This window comes from Theropithecus gelada, chromosome 1 (assembly GCF_003255815.1).
Source record: "Theropithecus gelada isolate Dixy chromosome 1, Tgel_1.0, whole genome shotgun sequence".
Lineage (NCBI taxonomy): Eukaryota > Metazoa > Chordata > Mammalia > Primates > Cercopithecidae > Theropithecus > Theropithecus gelada.
Window position 1 is genome coordinate 125,940,418 of NC_037668.1, and position 18,629 is coordinate 125,959,046.

The following is an 18,629-nucleotide window of genomic DNA, read 5'->3' on the forward strand; positions in this document are numbered from 1 at the left end:
AAAATCCAAAGGATCCAGACTAGCTAAACTGAAAAATAAGAATGAAGCTAGAGGACTAACACTTCCTGATTTCAAAAATTACTGCAAAGCTAACATAACCAAGATAGTATGGTACTGACATGAGGATAAACATGTAGATCAATGTGATATAAGTATGAGTCCAGACAAAAGCCTTCACATTTATGTTCAATTAATTTTTGAAAAGGGATATAAGACAATTCATGGGAAAGAATATTCATTTCAAGAAATGGTGCTGGAATATCTGAATATCCACATGCAAAAGAATGAAGCTTGACCCTATCTCACACTAAATACAAAAATGAACTAAAAGTAAATAATAGATCTGGGGGTCTGAGAGGGAATGGACAATAACTGCTAATAAGTATGGAGGGTTTTTTTAGGGGTGATAAAATTGTTCTCAAATTGACTGTGGTGATGGTTGAAACTGCAAACGTACTAGACATCAGTGAATTATTAATTTCACTTACATGAACATGTATATGGGAAGTGAATATATCTCCTAAAAGCTGTTATGCTTTAAATCATGCATTTAAAGGAGGGGAATTATGTACTCAATTTAATAAAGGAATAATTGCATAAAATAGCTAGATTATATACAAAACTGGGCAATGACCTGTAGGGCAATAAAACATAACTTTTGGAGTCATTTTTCTTCTGAACAGAAATTGCATCTCTACTTGACACAAATCTACTAGTTAACATGTATATTCATAGGTTGAATTTTTAACAAAGAATAGAGAAGTGAGCCAATGGTTCTTTCTGCTAGAAAACTAAATAGTACTTAGTTGTTCCCTTGTATTTAAACAATACTTTAGTATGATAATAAAAAGACACAGTCATCTCCTTGACGTTACTTTCTGGTTTTGGATAATTTTACTTAATAATAATGAAAATGAGCAATTACTAACTTAGAATTAATCAGTCTATTCCTAAGCAAACATACTTAGTTCCTGCTGAAGCCCACTGATCTCTTCACTTAGTAAAAGCAACTGAGCAGGTCATCACTGTTAGAAATAATCTCAAAGTCACTTTCAGTATTCTTTCTTCCTCTTACATGACACAGAAACACTTAATGTGATTCATTAATAAATATTTGTTGACTGCCTCCATGACTCAAAATTTCCATTGTATAATTAGAAGACTCTTTGTAATATAAAAACAGTATAATGCAAAAAAAAAAAAAATGTGATCTGCAATTGGTAGACCACTTTTAAGGATACTTAGGGTAAAGAAGCACAGAAAAAAAACATAATCCAATTAAACACCTAAGTATCTTTCCACAAGAATATTGTTTCATGAGCCCCAAATTGGTTTCAAGATTGCACACAAAACGATATCACAAGATGAAAAAGAGACACATTTGAAAAATTGCAACAAATAAAATATTTAAAATTATACTTATGGCTCATGATTTTTATATATCTGTCAAACTACGAGTGCCAGATCTACTACTGCCATGAAATTGTCTAATAATTCTTAACACTCTCATGACTCTTAAGTGTAACCTTTTCACCAAAATAAAATTTGTAGGAGGTTAAAAAATTGTTTTAAGTTAGTAAGGATTTATTGAATGTCTTCTAAATATAAAGCATTATGTTTTTTTTTTTTTGAAAAAACAAGTATATGCTTCCTGATATCAAGATGCTTTAGCATCAGAGTAAGAAGTCATTTCAGCTAAGATGTCCAGCATCAGCTTTAAGTGGGTGACAGTCACAATGATTCTGCATGTGACTTGTCTAAGATAAGAGAGAATCATAGCCACATCATTCTTGATTGATATGAGTAAATATTCAAGAAAGTTCACAATAGGGCTTGGTGTAATGACTTGGCAATTTGGTTGAGGTAATTCATTCACTTGGGAAAGATTATTAGAAGATGTATTTGAAAAATATGCACGAACTAAATTATGGAGGATTCTGACTGGCAAGCTGAGGGATTAGTATTTAATTAAAGCTTTTTAATAGAAGGGTTCCAGTATTAAGAAACTAACTAGGAAAAATATTGAATAGATGATGTGGAAATTCTCAGAAAGGAAGGGGAAAGGTAGGGAGCCTGAGAGAGGTTACACAACGATGCCCAGAAAGAGGAAAGCATAGGCATGTATCATAGAACAAAGAAGCATGATTTTGAAAATGGGTTGAACCAACATTAAGCAACGATTCAGAAGTCACCTTTGCAATCTTTCTATTACAAATAACTTTGAAGAAATGGTAGATCACTCCATTGTTTAGGGATCTTAGTACTGAGAGCCAAAGACACTTAGAAACCTATTAGAAGGGGAACACCTCCTCAACTCTTCCCACAGAGAATGTCAAGATCAATATCAATTTTTTTCTCTCATAGCAAGTGGGAAGATTTCTTGAGCCCTCCTTCTACATGAGAGGTTTGATTTCTATTCTGTGAGCTCTTCATTCTTTTTAAAAGTAAAGGCTAGAAAATTTAAATTTAGAAGGGTACTTTATAGACACCCCAGCAGTCTCCTTCTAGAAAATATACACTACTTCAACTGGTTCATGTTATTCAATCAGTTACAAGCATTTCAGTGTTCCATCATGTGAAGAAAAATGTACAGGGCTATGTCAGGAGGGATACAAAATACATACCTGATTTTTTTTGTGCATAGAGATATTTTATGCACAAAACATTAGGACTTTCAATCCTTCTAACAAACATCTAAAGACAAAAATAATATTTGAAATGTTTGTTGTTTTCAAATAAACACATTAGGCATTGATTGTTCTTTGGCCCACTAATTTACCCACAATTTGCAGGTGTTGAATTTTCTATTAGTCCTTGAGGTTTTTAAAGCATGTTCATAAGCACAACACGTGCCATTTAGGTGAGTTAATTTTAAAATAATTTAACTTCTATACTTTGCTTTTTATTTTAAAATTACAGCATGAAACTGCATTAGTGTCATTCCTCCACAATTTAATGATTTCTAAAGTCATTATCAAGAAATGGAAAACTCACAAGCCGCTACCCTGTCATATGGTATAACTAATTTAACAAATAGTCCTATCATATTCAAGTCTTCATATCACTACAAGATTATCAATACAGCTGGTGGATTTATTTTAAAGTGTTCTTCCTTCTTCCAATGACAGTTTTCACAGATGGAAGCACCCTTCCAAGATAAACTCCAATCTGCTGCATTTAAAAAAATACTTGGGCTAAACTTCAAGAAGTTTGCATGTGTGAGAAGGGTGAATTAACATTACTTTTATTTCTGGCTCAAGCTGTAATGGTGAATGTACTGATGTACATTAATTGAATAGAAAATGTCTCTAGCACCACACACAGAAAGTACATGCACACAGAACACTCTTTCTGTCAAGCTATCACCTTCCCTCAATGAACAACCTGTGGGTCCTCAGATATTTGGCAAAGGAGAATGTAGACGTATCATGAACAGAACACATGAAAATTCCTGCCCTCATCATACTCATACTCTTATAGAAAAAAAAAAATGGAGATAGACGAATAGGTTTGACTAGCTTTATTCTGAAAAATTATTTTCATATCTTAGATATACTACATTTTAGATCAGTTTTATACAATATGATTCATTTTTAGAACTATACATTTAGTTCAGCGAGCCTCGTTTAAGCCTATACATGTAAGGAAATTAACAATCATTCTTATAGAAGATAAAGTTTTTATTGATCCTGAGACATTTAACTGGAACAAAAACACAGGCACATACAAGCGAGCAGGCGCGCGCACACACACACGAACTTTGCAATCATCAACTGAATTTGAATTCTGCTTATACTATGCACAAGCAATACAACTGGGGAAATGTCATATCTCTAAGTCTCAGTTTCATCACTTGAGACATGAAGATCAAAATTCTTTGTCAGGCATATTTATATTATGCATATATTTTTTTAACTTTGCATGGATAAGATGCCTATTCCATTACTACTATAGAATAGATTCAATGAACTTACGTCCCCACTCTATCCCTTTAGGCTTTCTGTTCCTAAAAAGATTTTGTTAAATGTTAATACTGTGAGTTTAAGATTTTAGTATTTATTAAATAAAACTCATGTTCGGAAGTAGAATAAGAAATATAGAAAGAAAGAAGCGGGCCGGGCGCGGTGGCTCAAGCCTGTAATCCCAGCACTTTAGGAGGCCGAGACGGGCGGATCACGAGGTCAGGAGATCGAGACCATCCTGGCGAACACGGTGAAACCCCGTCTCTATTAAGAAATACAAAAAACTAGCCGGGCGAGGTGGCGGGCGCCTGTAGTCCCAGCTACTTGGGAGGCTGAGGCCGGAGAATGGCGTGAACCCGGGAGGCGGAGCTTGCAGTGAGCTGAGATCCGGCCACTGCACTCCAGCCTGGGCGACGGAGCGAGACTCCGTCTCAAAAAAACAAAACAAAAACAAAAAAAAAAAAAAAAAAAGAAAGAAGCAACAAAGTATGTAGAGAAAATCACCAATCTACCAAACCATAAAAAATCAATGACATAGGGGCATATAAATGGTGATGTAATTTTTTATATAGAACCTATATAAATTTTAAGTCATTTCTATTACTCCTATTTTCTGCAACCTATCCTCCCTGCTTTATTTAATGAACTTGCGAACTTACAATTTTCCCCACGAGTTAGTAAAAATAACTGAGTCTATGTGTGCACATGTATTCAATTCATTATTCATCAAATATGTGAAAGCGGTTTTGGTAAGCACTAGATAGGAATGAAGAATCAATATTGTTGCCTCTATATTGTTCCAGCTAAATGAAATAAAACTTTCATCTGTATCAAAACCCATTCTTTTCATACTTTATATCAGGTAACATTTCTTTTAAAGACCTTTATCAATACTTCAGCTTTTTTCCAATTGGAAGCATAATGCCAGAAAGCACTTCGTACAACAGAATTTTGATGATTGTGTTTGTTAATATATATTCGTGATAGTCTTATATTTTTTATGACATGTCTTATTTTTTGTTTTATTAAGGTCAGAGATCATATCTAATCAATCCCTTTTGGCTGTAAGCATGTAGTCAACTACATATATAATACTAGAAACTGAACTACTGATTACTACTTATCGTCGTCTTTTTAGACAGAGTCTGGCTCTGTCACCCAGACTGGAGTGCAGTGGCAAGATCTTGGCTCACTGCAACCTCCACCTCCCAGGTCTAAGTGATTCTACTGCCTCAACCTCCCGAGTAGCTGGGACTACAGGCATGCACCATCACGTCTGGCTAATTTTTGTATTTTTTTAAGTAAAGATGGGATTTTGCCATGCTGGCCAGGCTGATCTTGAACTGCTGACCACAGGCAATCCAGCCACTTCAGCCTCCCAAAGTGATGGGATTACACGCATTAGTCACTGTGCCTGGCCTACTTATCTTTTAATATTGAAAATGAACATCTCTATAAAAGGCAAAAATAAGAAAGTGCTTTATAGTTTTTCAATTACCAATTAAAATTAAGTAACATGAATATATGTTCTAAAATTATAAAAGTCCCACTTTATCGAGGGAAAATAATTATAAATGCAATAAATTTTATAAGAAATTTAGAGACTTAAGATTTTCATTTCCAGTAAGTTATTAAGAAATTTGAAGAGAGAAATAAAAAGATGAAATATTGTTTTATTTAGTGTAGCAGAGTTTGTATAATTTGCTTCAAAGAGATAGGATACTTTTCTACATCTAAACACTAATACAAATACAAAAACAAAGATGTCAAAGCTAGTCATCATTAGAGTTGAAAAAAAGCATTGGGCATTGAAAGAATTCTACAATTTCATTTATGAATATTACACAGCTTGCAAGCAAATGAGAATGTTTACGTTTGAGAAATTATTGAACTGTAAAGATTATTATTCAAAGAATCTCCCATGTTAATGTAAAAAATATATATATTCAAACATATATAACTTACATATAAAATGCCAAAAACTTTTTATTTAATGATTATTTATGCCATGCCAAAAGACACATGATTATTTATGCCATTAAATCTAGACTGTAATATCACACCATTTGTTCAATACAAAAAATGTTAGACCATAAAGTGAGAGTTTGTTCTTTATTGATAAGAATATGAGTAATTCCCTAATTGACAGAGTGCTGTGATGCATAGTACAGTGTCTTAATTATATTCTACAGTGGACATAAAAAGGTTTTTCAAAAAAGTCTCCATTCTAAGTACATTAATTTAAACCCATTAATAGCTTCAAAATATAATTAATATTGATTCTAATAATTTACTTTAAAAATTTTAATTTTTCAAAGTAGTTTTCAAAAATACTAAACCCAAATTTCTTTAACACAAAGTCTATTACATTATACTTTTTACCCAAGATTCAAGATGTTAATAGCACTTATACAATTCAGTCATGATAGCAGATGTTCCAGCCTTTTATATTTTAATAATAGCTCATAATCTGCATATTTGTTAATATCGATAGTATAGCATAATACAAAGGCACACTGAACAAGAAATCTAGAAAATTCAGTTATACTATCAAGCAGCTGTGTGATTAGCTTTGCTGGGTTTCAAATTTCTATACAATGAGATGCCTAGTTCAATTACATTTTCTTTTGGTCAATATTCTGTTACACTGATTTTTACTTACTAATATTAAAAAATACCCAAACTAGTATCCTATGTGTTTCTTTATACAGAATTTTCCCTGTCTTAATATTGTAAAAGAAAACAGTTGTGATTCCAATTTAATTTACATATATTTATTTAGTTTTTATGTCATTAGTGTGTTTAAAAATAATTTAAATTTTATCAAATATTTACAAAAGCATATGTTTAAATTTGTCTATACTACACACAACTACAAACAATATGTTACTTGTTTCATATAAAATTGGCTTAAGATGTATAATGAAAATCCTTTCCCATTTATACTAACATAACTCTTGGATCTTAAGTTGTTTACATTTTGTAACTTACAATTGACTAACATTTGCTTTGAGCTACAGGCTTTTCAAATCTGAATTTCCTCTATTAAAGCAAAAGTGAATAAAATCAGTGACCATTATACATTGTATCAGCTGTGGTTAAAAGTAAAACTGAACCAGGAGCCATAATCCCAGCACTTTGGTAGGCCGCGGCAGATGGATCATGAGGTCTGGAGATCGAGACTATCCTAGCTAACACGGTGAAACCTCATCGCTACTAAAATACAAAAAATTAGCCAGGTGTGGTGGCACACACCTGTAGTCCCAGCTACTCGGGAGGCTGAAGCAGGAGAATTGCTTGAACCCAGGAGGAGGAGGTTGCAGTGAGCCAAGATTGAGCCACTGCACTCCAGAGCAAGACTCTGTAAAAAAAAAAAAAAAAAAAAAAAGGAAAAATGTAACCTTGTGAAGTTTATATATATATATATATATATATATATATATATATATATATATATAAAAACAGAAACAAGATAGATTTTATATAAGCATTAATAATTCAATAGATAATGTTATATCCATCTATCCTCTTCACACCATGTATTAATTAAGATGTGCTATTTTAAAAATAATACTCCAGTCCTTTGTCTTTAACTCTAGTAAATGTAGTATTCCACAATTTGCCAGATTCAAGACTAGGAAGTTATTTATTAAAATTAAAGTCTGGATTCTGGAAAATTTCGTTAATCGTTACATTAACTACAGTAACATTAGTGATAAATGAATGAGTCAAAGTGTGCATACATTTACATTAATAATTAGAAATTAATATTTCATTATAGTCTGAATATTATGCTCAATATTTATTCTGTAGAACTCTTTTTCAGCTTACAAAGCTAGTTTTACATGCAGGAAAAAGCTAGGATACTTTGAAAATAAATGTAATATCAAGGAGATACTTTTAGTTAGTAACAAAATATACTACACAGCATAGGAATTAAAAAAGCTTGGTCCTATTACATATAGATAGGTAGTACAAAGAAGATTTGAAAACAGATCTAAATAAATATGGAATTAAATAGGCAATAAAGGTGGCATTAGTATACTAGAACATTATTCAAAAATCATATTTGGAACTATTTTAGCCATTTGGGGGAAAAATCTTGATCTTTCACTCACTCTTTATACCACAATGAAAACTCAGAATAGGGTCTGTCATGTGCTATTGTAAAACCTCTCAGTTTTATTTTATTTAATTTTACTACTGAATTTTAATATATTATTTTTATTATAAAATATATGTTCATTATAAGAAGCAAAGTAATTTAGAAATTTATAAGGAAAATGTTAGAAACCTAGCTTCACCCTACACTAACCTCAATCAAATGAAGAAACTAAAGTTAAATTACATCCTCTCCTTTTTTGTTTATATACAGATGAACTTTTTTTCTAAAAATACTGTCATGCTGTTCACATTACTATGCATTTTGTCCTTTTTCACTTACTACAAATATACTTTTAGACCAATAAATACAAAATGCACTTTTAAGAATTGCTTCTTAACCTTCCATAATATAAATATAACTTAATAGATTGAGCTGATACTGAAGTCTTTACCAATTTTTTATTACTTCACACGATGCTATAATTGCTTTAAACAAAACCCTTGTATATGTGTCCCTTTACGTTGTAATTACTTTATTTCTCTAGGTAGAACGAATTAATAAAGCATGCTGGTGAAACAGTACATATATTTTTAATTCTAAAATATATACCCACCACATAAAAGTTCTTTCCTTCCACCTGAGTAATATAGGGGTTTACTTTCCAACTTCAACAATTTGATGAGAGAAAACTGGTATCTCATCTTTTCCCTTACATCTTGCTGACTAATATGCAAGTAGGCTAACTTCAATATGATTAATAGTCACTTCTATGACTTCTATAATAGTAAAATCTTTGCCCATGCCTGCACTGAGTTATCCAAATTTTCAGGAGCTCTTTGATTAACGAAGACGTTAACACATGGACTGAAATATGTATGGCAAACAATTTTTCACTTGGTTTCAAGTGTGGTTAGTTTTTTGTTTTAAAATACATTTTTAAAATGCAGGTAGTCAAATTTGCTCTCCTATACTTTATAGCTGAATGTAATTTAAATTATACTTAAATACGTATTTTTAATATGTAGAAGGTTAGTCCACCTGAAAAGTATTCTAGGAGATAACCTACGAACGATTGTAAAAGTAAAGTCAAAATTATTCCAGAACTACTTATTGAAGAAGTCATTCATTTTCCACTGAATTGAAATATCCTCCTTATTATATATTACATACTCATATTTACTTGGTTATATTTATAGATTCTCATCTGTTTGAGAAATGTATATTCCTGCACCAATACTACATTGTTTTGATTACAGTAGCTTTATAGTATCAGTATCTGCGATATAATACATATTTTTGTCTTATTTTTTAAAGTTTCTTTCTTCCATATATCTCCCCAATTACTATTCCTATATTTTCCTACAAAACCTCTGGATTTTTATCGATCTAGACTATCCACTCATTCTTAAATATCTATTGCTCCTTTCCAGGGCATATTCAGAACTAGTTATCTGCTATGACTCTTCTAATTAGAAATTAAAATTATAGGAAAATAGCTTTTAAGTCATCTTAAATGTACCCATGAATAGGCATGTCCAAGGACTGAAAATAACAAGGCAGTAAGTAGACCAGAGAAATCAATGGGAATCATCTTAAAGGCATTTGCCAAACCATGTAAACAAACGCTTCTGTTTTAAGGGTCTCTGAGAACATACGTTTTTTTAAAAAAAATCCAAGGTCCACCTAAAGTCTGAGTCTAACATAAGACTCAATAATAAAGCTAGGATTGCATAAGTCCACATCACCAGAAAGAGAAATTAAAATTAATCCTACCTAGGTCTCACCAGGAATTGCACAGAAACTTTTCAGTCTTAAACTTGGATACACAAGAAAAAGAGGGAAAATAATGTCCTCAGCAAATTAAATTTATAATTTTTATTTTTGGCCTTATTCACACAATCTTGGTGACTTGAAAAAAAAACATCAAGTGTGGAATTTAGTTTAAGGTGGTCCCAGAGGACTGGCGGTAAAGCCACTGCCTGAGGGAAGCAAATATAAATCCCTTGTAAAGAAACATGTATTCTTCACGGTTCTCAGAGAATTTCCTCCAATAAGGCATCAACACAAATGAGCAGAGTAAAAAATAATAATAATAATAATAATTCAATGAACTTTAGGCAACACAAAGCACTCAGTGGAGGCAACAGATAGCATAGACAGTATCATCAGACTCACAGAGACTTTGAATAGTAAAACTGACAATATGAAAATGAGTATTTTAAGTTTTAAGAAATAAAAGGCGGCCAGGCACGGTGGCTCAGGCATGTAATCCCAGCACTTTGGGAGGCCAAGGCGGGAGGATCACAAGGTGAGGAGATCAAGACCATCCTGGCTAACACAGTGAAACCCCGTCTCTAATAAAAATACCAAAAAAAAAAAAAAAAAAAAAAATTAGCCAGGCATGGCGTGGTGGCGGGCGCCAGTGGTCCCAGCTACTTGGGAGGCTGAGGCAGAAGAATGGAGTGAACCCGGGAGGCAGAGTTTGCAGTGAGTGGAGATCGCACCACTGCACTCCATCCAGTCTGGGCGACAGAGCAAGACTCTGTCTCAAAAAAAAATTAAAATAAAAAAATAATAAAAGGCTCAAAAAGATTAATAAAAAGCTGGCATATTAGAAAAAAAAAAAAGCACCAAAAAACTCTCAGAAATGAAAGATATAATTGTAGCTCAAAACTCAATGGACCATTTTAACAGCATATTTGAAACTGGTGAAGAAATTATTAGTAAACTTCCAAGTAGAATTGAAGGAAATTATCTATAATGAAACCCCCACATTATAAATAAAAAGACAAATGTATGAAACATAAGAGTCCTTGAGAACAAAGTAAAAAGATTTAACAAGTATCTAATAAGAGCTTCATAAAGAAAGAGAGACAGTGAGTTATTTCCCAAAATGATGAAAGAAATCAATCCAGTTTCAATAATTCCAAAGAAAAATAAGTCAGACAAGTAAAAAGAAATATGGACTTAGATAAATCATGATAAAATTGTTGAACATCAAAAACTAAAAGATCTTTAAAACAGCACACCAAAGGCATATTAACCTCAAATGAACAGTAATTAGACTTCCATTCATTTTTCAATAGTAGCATTGTTTGATAAAAGGCCCCAAAATGGTAAGTTCTATGAGGTGAAAAAATAATAATAATCATTGCCAAGCCTGAATTCTACAGTTAGTGAAAAAACTTTTCAAAAGTAAAAAAATGGAAATAAAAATAGTTCAGAAACAAAAATTAAGATAGTCTGGCAATAACAACAAAAAACCCTTTCTGAATAAAATTGTATTTATCCCAAGTAGAACTGCTTCCACATGGAAATTGCGACATTGAAAAAATGGACAAAAATGTGATTTATTCACATTTAGAATTATTTAGAATTAAATTATTCACATTTAGAATTATTCTATGACACAAAACCCACTCACACTGATATTCTAAATGACACAAACCAACCCATAATACATACGCCAAAATTGGCAGGTCATCTGTAATGAAAACTGGCACATGAGTTCAGAATTACTTATTTAAATCACATGGCACATTCAACTCTGCAACTCTGAAGGATTATAGCCTGTGTACCTTCTAAGAATGTAACAGAGATAGAGGTGGGTGGGTGTGTGTGCATGCGTGTGCATGTAGAGCTTCATTAAGATATAATTCACATATCATATGTATACCAATTAATTTAGAACACTGATTTTTGATCACTCAAAACAGATACTCCATCACCACTGGTAGTCATCCACTTTTATAAATACTCCTCACCTATTTTTGCCCAAATCTCCAAACCAAGTCCCAGGAAATCACTTATCTATTTTCTGTTTCTATATACTTGTCTATTATGGACATTTTCTAAAATATTCCTCCTAAGTGTAATTCTGTAACTTTGGAGACATGCTGGTCAAAGGAGATAGAGGTTTTCTTTTGTTTTGTTTTAAAGCTTTGTTCTCTTGAGCACCATCTTATGGCAGATAGATAAGTCAATACTCTTGAAATGGATAGAGGGGTAAATACTTATTATCCAACAATAAAGATGAAGGAACTGACCTCGTGTACCAAGGGAAACCTGAAATCTTATCACCACTTTTTGTTGCATATAACTAAATCTTCACATTTTTAAAAATTACTGGGTGATAAATTATGAACTTTCTAACATTTTTTTTCTTCTACTTACTTCTTTAATATAATAGGAGAAACCTCAATCAACTTACATAGTAGATTATGTATTTGGACATTAGCTTCTAGGCACTGGGGAGCAACTACAGTTACTGAGCAAGGAAGTCAGAATTTCAGCAAAGCTTTAGAAAATTATTCTGGAAATGATAAATACTTTGTTTGATAAGAGTATAAACCATTCAGCCATTGAAACTAAAAGGCAAGCTGGAAAGCAGAACCACCAAATCTATGGGTTACATTTCTGCTTTTCTGCTTTGTAACAGCTGTAATATATGTGTGTGTATGTGTGTGTGTGTGTACAATATATATACAATATAGAGCCCTCTCGATCATACATACATACATACACACATACAAACACAAACATATCAAGGTAACTTTCTTATAAATGCAAACATTATTATCAATAATTTCTGCTACTTCGATTTTGTTATTCCTTTAACTTCCAGTTACTTTTAACAAGGATCTATCACAAATAAAAAACTTTACTTTTACATCGTGTCATTTAGTCAGCTTTTCTGTAACACATATTATACATTTATTTATCTATACACAAAAACCACACTAATCTGAGTATACAGATTTTATAAACACATGCAAAATCATGGAAAATCGATGGCTTACAATTTGATGTAAAAGTTTTAAAGAGAACATATCGCTATTGTTTTAAATAAAGGATCCCGAAATCAAGGAACACTGTTTAAAACAGCCATTTATTTCACTATATTATAGACTGATCGCATGCATTCTCATATAGTGTTTTTTAAAAGAAAATCTATCAAGAAATATAACCCAGTATTCACAGTTTGATGAATCTGAAATGTGTACTTCCAATTGAGAGATACAATTGCAAACAACAGCCTGCACAAACCAAACAGAGAAAAACTGACTGAGGGGGGACAATAGCATTGAGTGTACCTTTCAAAACTAGAGCTGTAATCCAGTTTGCAAGAAAATGAAGAATGGAAGTATTGGCCTAAACTCCACTGAATCTCAGAAGCCTAACACAATACAAAACAAGTGACATCCTTTTCTCAAAGAGGCGCAAGGCTCATTGAGTCTGGTGATTCAATTACTCTCTCAACCTGGAAAGAACCCCCTCCTGTGTTGAGGTCCACTGGCAAAGCAATGTGGGACAGACTACATTGTACACAGCTGGTAAATATCTAAAAAGCTACAGGCTTTAAAGAACAACAATTTTTGACCTTTTATAATTGCTACAGTGATTCTCCAACAAAAAATTACGAGAGTTTTTTTTCTAATGTTTAACAACATATTTTCTCAATTAATCATCTTCAAATATCTCATATTCATATAAAAATATTTTAAATAGATATCTAAGCACAATGTACCATTAGGTAAAGAATATGAACAAATTAATGAAACAGAAAGTGGATTTCCAAAAATAGAGATGACTGTGATCTTGCTTAGACATTTTATAAACTTCTCTAAGAATCCCTTTTGTCTTTTTTTCTACATATTGTGTAGACCCTGAATAAATGAAGTGTGTACTCAAAATAACTACTGATTCTGAAATATCTACGAAAAACCTTGGGAAGCATGGATCTTCTAAGATAGGCCGTCATAATTCTCATATTTCCTCATGCTTGATATGAAGAGTGTGAACTTAGATATATGTTTAGCGAAAATACTTTAGACTTCAAACTTTGGACACTCCTTTTCTGATGAGATCTTTATTAAAAATATGATTTTATAAATAGCAATTTATTTCAAAAACAGCAATCACTTCTATAGTATTTACCATATTGAATGACTAGGGAAACTAATAATTCCACATAAAAATTGTTGAGTAACCACTATATTAGACATTTTCATATGAAAATATTATTCAGTTTATACTGCAACTCTGTAAGTTAGATGCTACCTTTCCCTTCATAAGTGAAAGTAAGGAGGTAATTTTCCCCAGTTTCACAATAAGTGGTTTATCTAAAAGTTCAAACCAGACTTCAAATCCTAACAAATCTGACAATTCAGATTTAAATCTGACCACGCAGGAATAATTTTTAAATTCTTTCAAAACCCTAAATTGATATAAAAGTATTTATCACTTTTCTCCTAAATTAACTATTTTAAGTACTTGAAATATTAAGAACAAATCTTTATATGTAAAAAGGTACCTGGCTGTTGAAGGAGTAAGGGGTTAAGGTATCTTTACAGCATTTTAGAAAATTAGTGTTAAACGTTGTGAAAGGATTCTCTGTATCTTTATCGGAGACTTTCTTCAGCCTTTGTTCATCCTTAAAGGATTAGACACTTGGGCAAGAGCTCACAATGCCCTCTTCACAAAAACAATAGGTACTATTAATTATTCAATCAATCAACCATTCACTTCGTGAATGAAAACTGGACTTAGACTTACATTGAGTTTTTAAAAAATTAAAGATCAAAATTCCTTTTGTTCTTCTCAAACCCATATAAGCCATTTTTTTCTAATTTTTGTTGTTTTTTTTTGCTACAACTCTACGAGTCATTATGAATTATTTCAAATCTTAAACAAATTAACTGAATTTTATAGATAAAGTCTATTCCCTTGATATATCTGTGTGCTAGACTTACTATCAAAGCATACTTTCATAGATGTTTCACAGATCATGTGTTTTGATGATCAATGACAGTTCCTGTCTATGAGTATTTAGCAAGCATAAACTAAAGTGAATCTATTCAGGGTCCTGAATTTTAAAAATCAATTCATTTTAACACAAACTAATTTTCAAAACAGAAAACAATGAACATGGATTTTCATGATAAATCACAACTTGGAAGTGCTTAATTAATAAATGTGCCACATTTTTAAATGCCTATAGAAGTCATACTTAATGCTTTAACTGGATTTGCTAAGACAACCTGTATGTTGTATCCACAGATAATAATAGAGAACAAGATCAAATACTGTTATTATTTTCATTTGCGGAGTTAAATCTGAATTTACCTTGTTTGCAATACTTGTGATGAATGATTTAATATCAAGATTAGTTGGACAGCTCTTCTGACAGGGGGCATCTGCACATTTCAGGCATCTAGGAAATAAAATAACTATGTTAAGAAACTACAAGTGAGATAATCTACATATTTTCTGCCTTATACTCATTCAATGAGTGTGTGTCTAGTAAGTATAAATAAAATTGTATCATTTTTAGGTACAAACATTTTTAAGCAATAAATACAAAGTTTCTGTGTTTCACCTTTGGCACTCCTCCTGGGATGCATAAATGAGAATCATGCTGGCTAGTAACTGCCCCTCCTCTCAGAGTTCCTTCTTGATTTTAAGAGAATCATACTTATTTAGGACATACTATTCCCTCACTCTATCAGTTTTGTTTGATCCTTCACTATGCTGACAATACTTGCACACAGTTTTTTATGATAAGGTTTGTAATTCTTTTAGACCAAAATTATTATACAAATGCAAAGATCAAAGGTAAAGTCTTATTTTACCACTTGAAATATCCTTTCTTCCACACTTCCCTCCTTCCAGATTCCCTCTCTACCTCTCTCTCTTTCCAATCTTCTGAAGTCTTTCAGCCTCCATCCCATTCACATGACAACTGAGTTCTGAAATAGATGCTTCAAAGCATAGCCCAGATCCACCCCCTTCAGGACCAAAGCTCTATTCCCACAACTGCCTTCCCTCTGCTGCTGAAGAGAATGGGCTCCAACAAGGTCAGCCTCCTTTCCAGTAGCAGCACACACCCAATTCAAGGCCAGTGAGTGGGGTTACAGGATCGCTACCCATTCCCATATTTGGGGAACTAGTCTGCAAGGAGCCACTGAAGCATTTATTGTGACTATTTGCTCAACTCCACTTCCTTCACTCTTCTACAGATGTTAACCTGCATATAAACTTCCTGCATATTAATCTCATCTCAGACTGTCCTTCCTGGGGAACTGGTCAGAGATTACATTTCAACTTTGTTGCACCTAAGAACCACCTGGGAAGCTTGATAAATGGCACAGATTTCACAGAGGAGCCCCTCCTGAGTCCAAGTGACTGGCCTGGGAATCTGCATTTTGAAAAGGGCCTCTGAAGTGATTCTAGTGTTCACAGTTGGAACCACATTGTTAGAACCACATTCTATAATTATTCATTCAGGACAACTAAAGCCAATGGCCAGACTCATCCTTTATTTGCACATTAACTTGTATGTGTTTTTCTTCATTTATTCATTCATTTAATACATATTTAATAAGCCTCCATTACATAGCAGAACCTGGGACATGAGAATATAAAAGTGTTGGGAAAAGATCACCATGGTCCTGATATCACAGAACATGCAGTTTGAATGAAGTACAGACACAGAAAAAGTCACACATTGTTCAATGTGGTCAATGAGAATTTGGGTGAAATATAGCATGCTAAGGGAACACAGATGAAAGACAGTAGTCCTGGAGGGAGATAGGACACGCTTCTTGGGAGGAATAATACTGAAATAGAAGCTTGAAGAATGAGTGGACATTAGGAAAGCAAACGACAGTGGGATTCTGAGTGCAGGGTCATTCAGGATAATTAACCAAGAATAGAAAAAGTATGCACCAGTGCCTGGAAAGAAAAGAACGTGACAGGGTAGGTAAACTAATGAATTTGGTTTAGTATAAAGTGAGAGTGGGAGTAGAAAGAAATGAGTGTGGAGATAGACAACTAAGGAAAATATACTACTGCCACATGTGTCCGAAAAACAACATTCTCCAAGAATTTCACTAAGAATGAATCCTACATTGCTCAGTGACAAAGGTGACTAGGTAGCTCATTTTCTATACACTTCCATGTGTAAAGACCTTGGTTCATTTCCTTCATGAAAACAATACCAGTCTCCTTGTCATTCTTTTGTGAGCAAGAGAGCCCTCTTCATTGTCTGAACCAATTTCTCAGTACGTAATTAATATCTTGTTTTTAAATCTGATCTCTTTTCTCTGGTTTGTGCCCTTAGCCTTCTCTCTAAATTAAATTTTACACAATGAGTACCAAAGGCTTTTCATAATCAATTGTCCTCTCTGAAATGTAGTCATTAAACCTCTCCCCTATCATTTCTGTAAATGCCATTGTTAGATTCACATCTATCATTTAGTTGAATTCCTGTCTGCTCATACTTAACGTTTTTTCCCTGAAACACTATGGTTGAGTTCAAAATAATTTCTTCAACGTATAATCTGCAGCATACATTGCAAACAATATAAAAATCTCCATAATGTATGGCCTATTTGGTCCTTGATGTTAAAATGAGGTGATATTTATATGTGTAACTGTCATGTGGATAAATATACTGAGCATTAATAGTGGTTTGAAAGGATTTTCTTTTACGCTGCAATATAAAATAGCTAAAAAGAAATAATAAGCCAACTTAAATATCTTATTATTGAAAAAATGTCTTTTCAACAGTTGTAAAAATATGTGCCATTACACAGGAGTAAGCGCGCGCGCGCACACACACACATATATATATATGGCACATCATATGAATTCTGGTTATCCCTATGAAGTCACAAGTTTCCTGCTTTTCTTTTTTCTAACACCCAGCTTGAAAAATAACACAATTAAAAAATAAAGTTACAATGTCAGCAGGTACAAGTGAACGAAATTAATGTGCAGTGTATTTTTCTGTTCTTCCAGAGAAATCTTATATTCAACATAAACAGATTCACTTAACAGCACTGACAATGTAAGGATTTTTAGTTGTGGTTATTAAGCCTCTTTACCAAATAATTCTCCTTTTATTATTGAGCTAGTTCACAAATAACAGCTGTTGAAAATGTCAGATGTTAATGAGGCAGGGCCACGCAAACCTGAATTGTAGCATTCTTTTTTCCTTTGGTGTCATGAATATGCCAGAATGGGCAGACTCTGATAATAATACCATCTTGCAATTCTCTAAGCGCTCTGCAGACTAAAGTGCATCAGGCTGCCATTAATCCCACTTATCACTCTGACAGCTCAGTAATTACACTACTGCTATAGCCAGGTAGTCCTAATAAAATATCAACCACTGCACTGGAATGCATACTGGTGAGATGTTTTATTAAACTTTGAGGGGTGGGGGTTGATCATCAAGTGACATTAGTGTTGACCTATTTTTCTATTTGACAATAAATTATCCTTTGACCATGCCATAATAGATATTACAGAGTGCATTTACTGTACCAAATCAGAAAGGTACTGCATTACAATGATATAGGCAAATGGTGTAAATAAAATACCAGAAATGCATGTCAGAATGTTATTACCTAAATTGCTTTAAATAATTGATACCATGAAAAATCACAGACACAGTACTTAGGGGAATATGTCAACAATTATTGTAAACCACAGTTCCACATAAATTTCTCCTTAAAAGTAAAATTCAAATTACACTTGTTTTCATCTTTAGTCATTTA

At 32.9% G+C, this 18,629-nt stretch overlaps 1 protein-coding gene across 3 annotated transcripts in view; it reads right to left on the reverse strand.

The window, feature by feature from the left end:
* Positions 1–18,629, reverse strand: part of DPYD (dihydropyrimidine dehydrogenase) — an 849,957-nt gene that overhangs the window by 636,943 nt on the left and 194,385 nt on the right. For all 3 annotated transcript variants that reach the window (XR_003122348.1, XM_025405641.1, XM_025405647.1), the window contains exon 4: positions 15,193–15,280. Coding sequence is in view for 2 of the 3 variants with exons in the window: in XM_025405641.1 (XP_025261426.1) it covers positions 15,193–15,280 (88 nt within the window). In the remaining variant the exon portion in view is untranslated. The remainder of the gene's footprint in view (positions 1–15,192; positions 15,281–18,629) is intronic.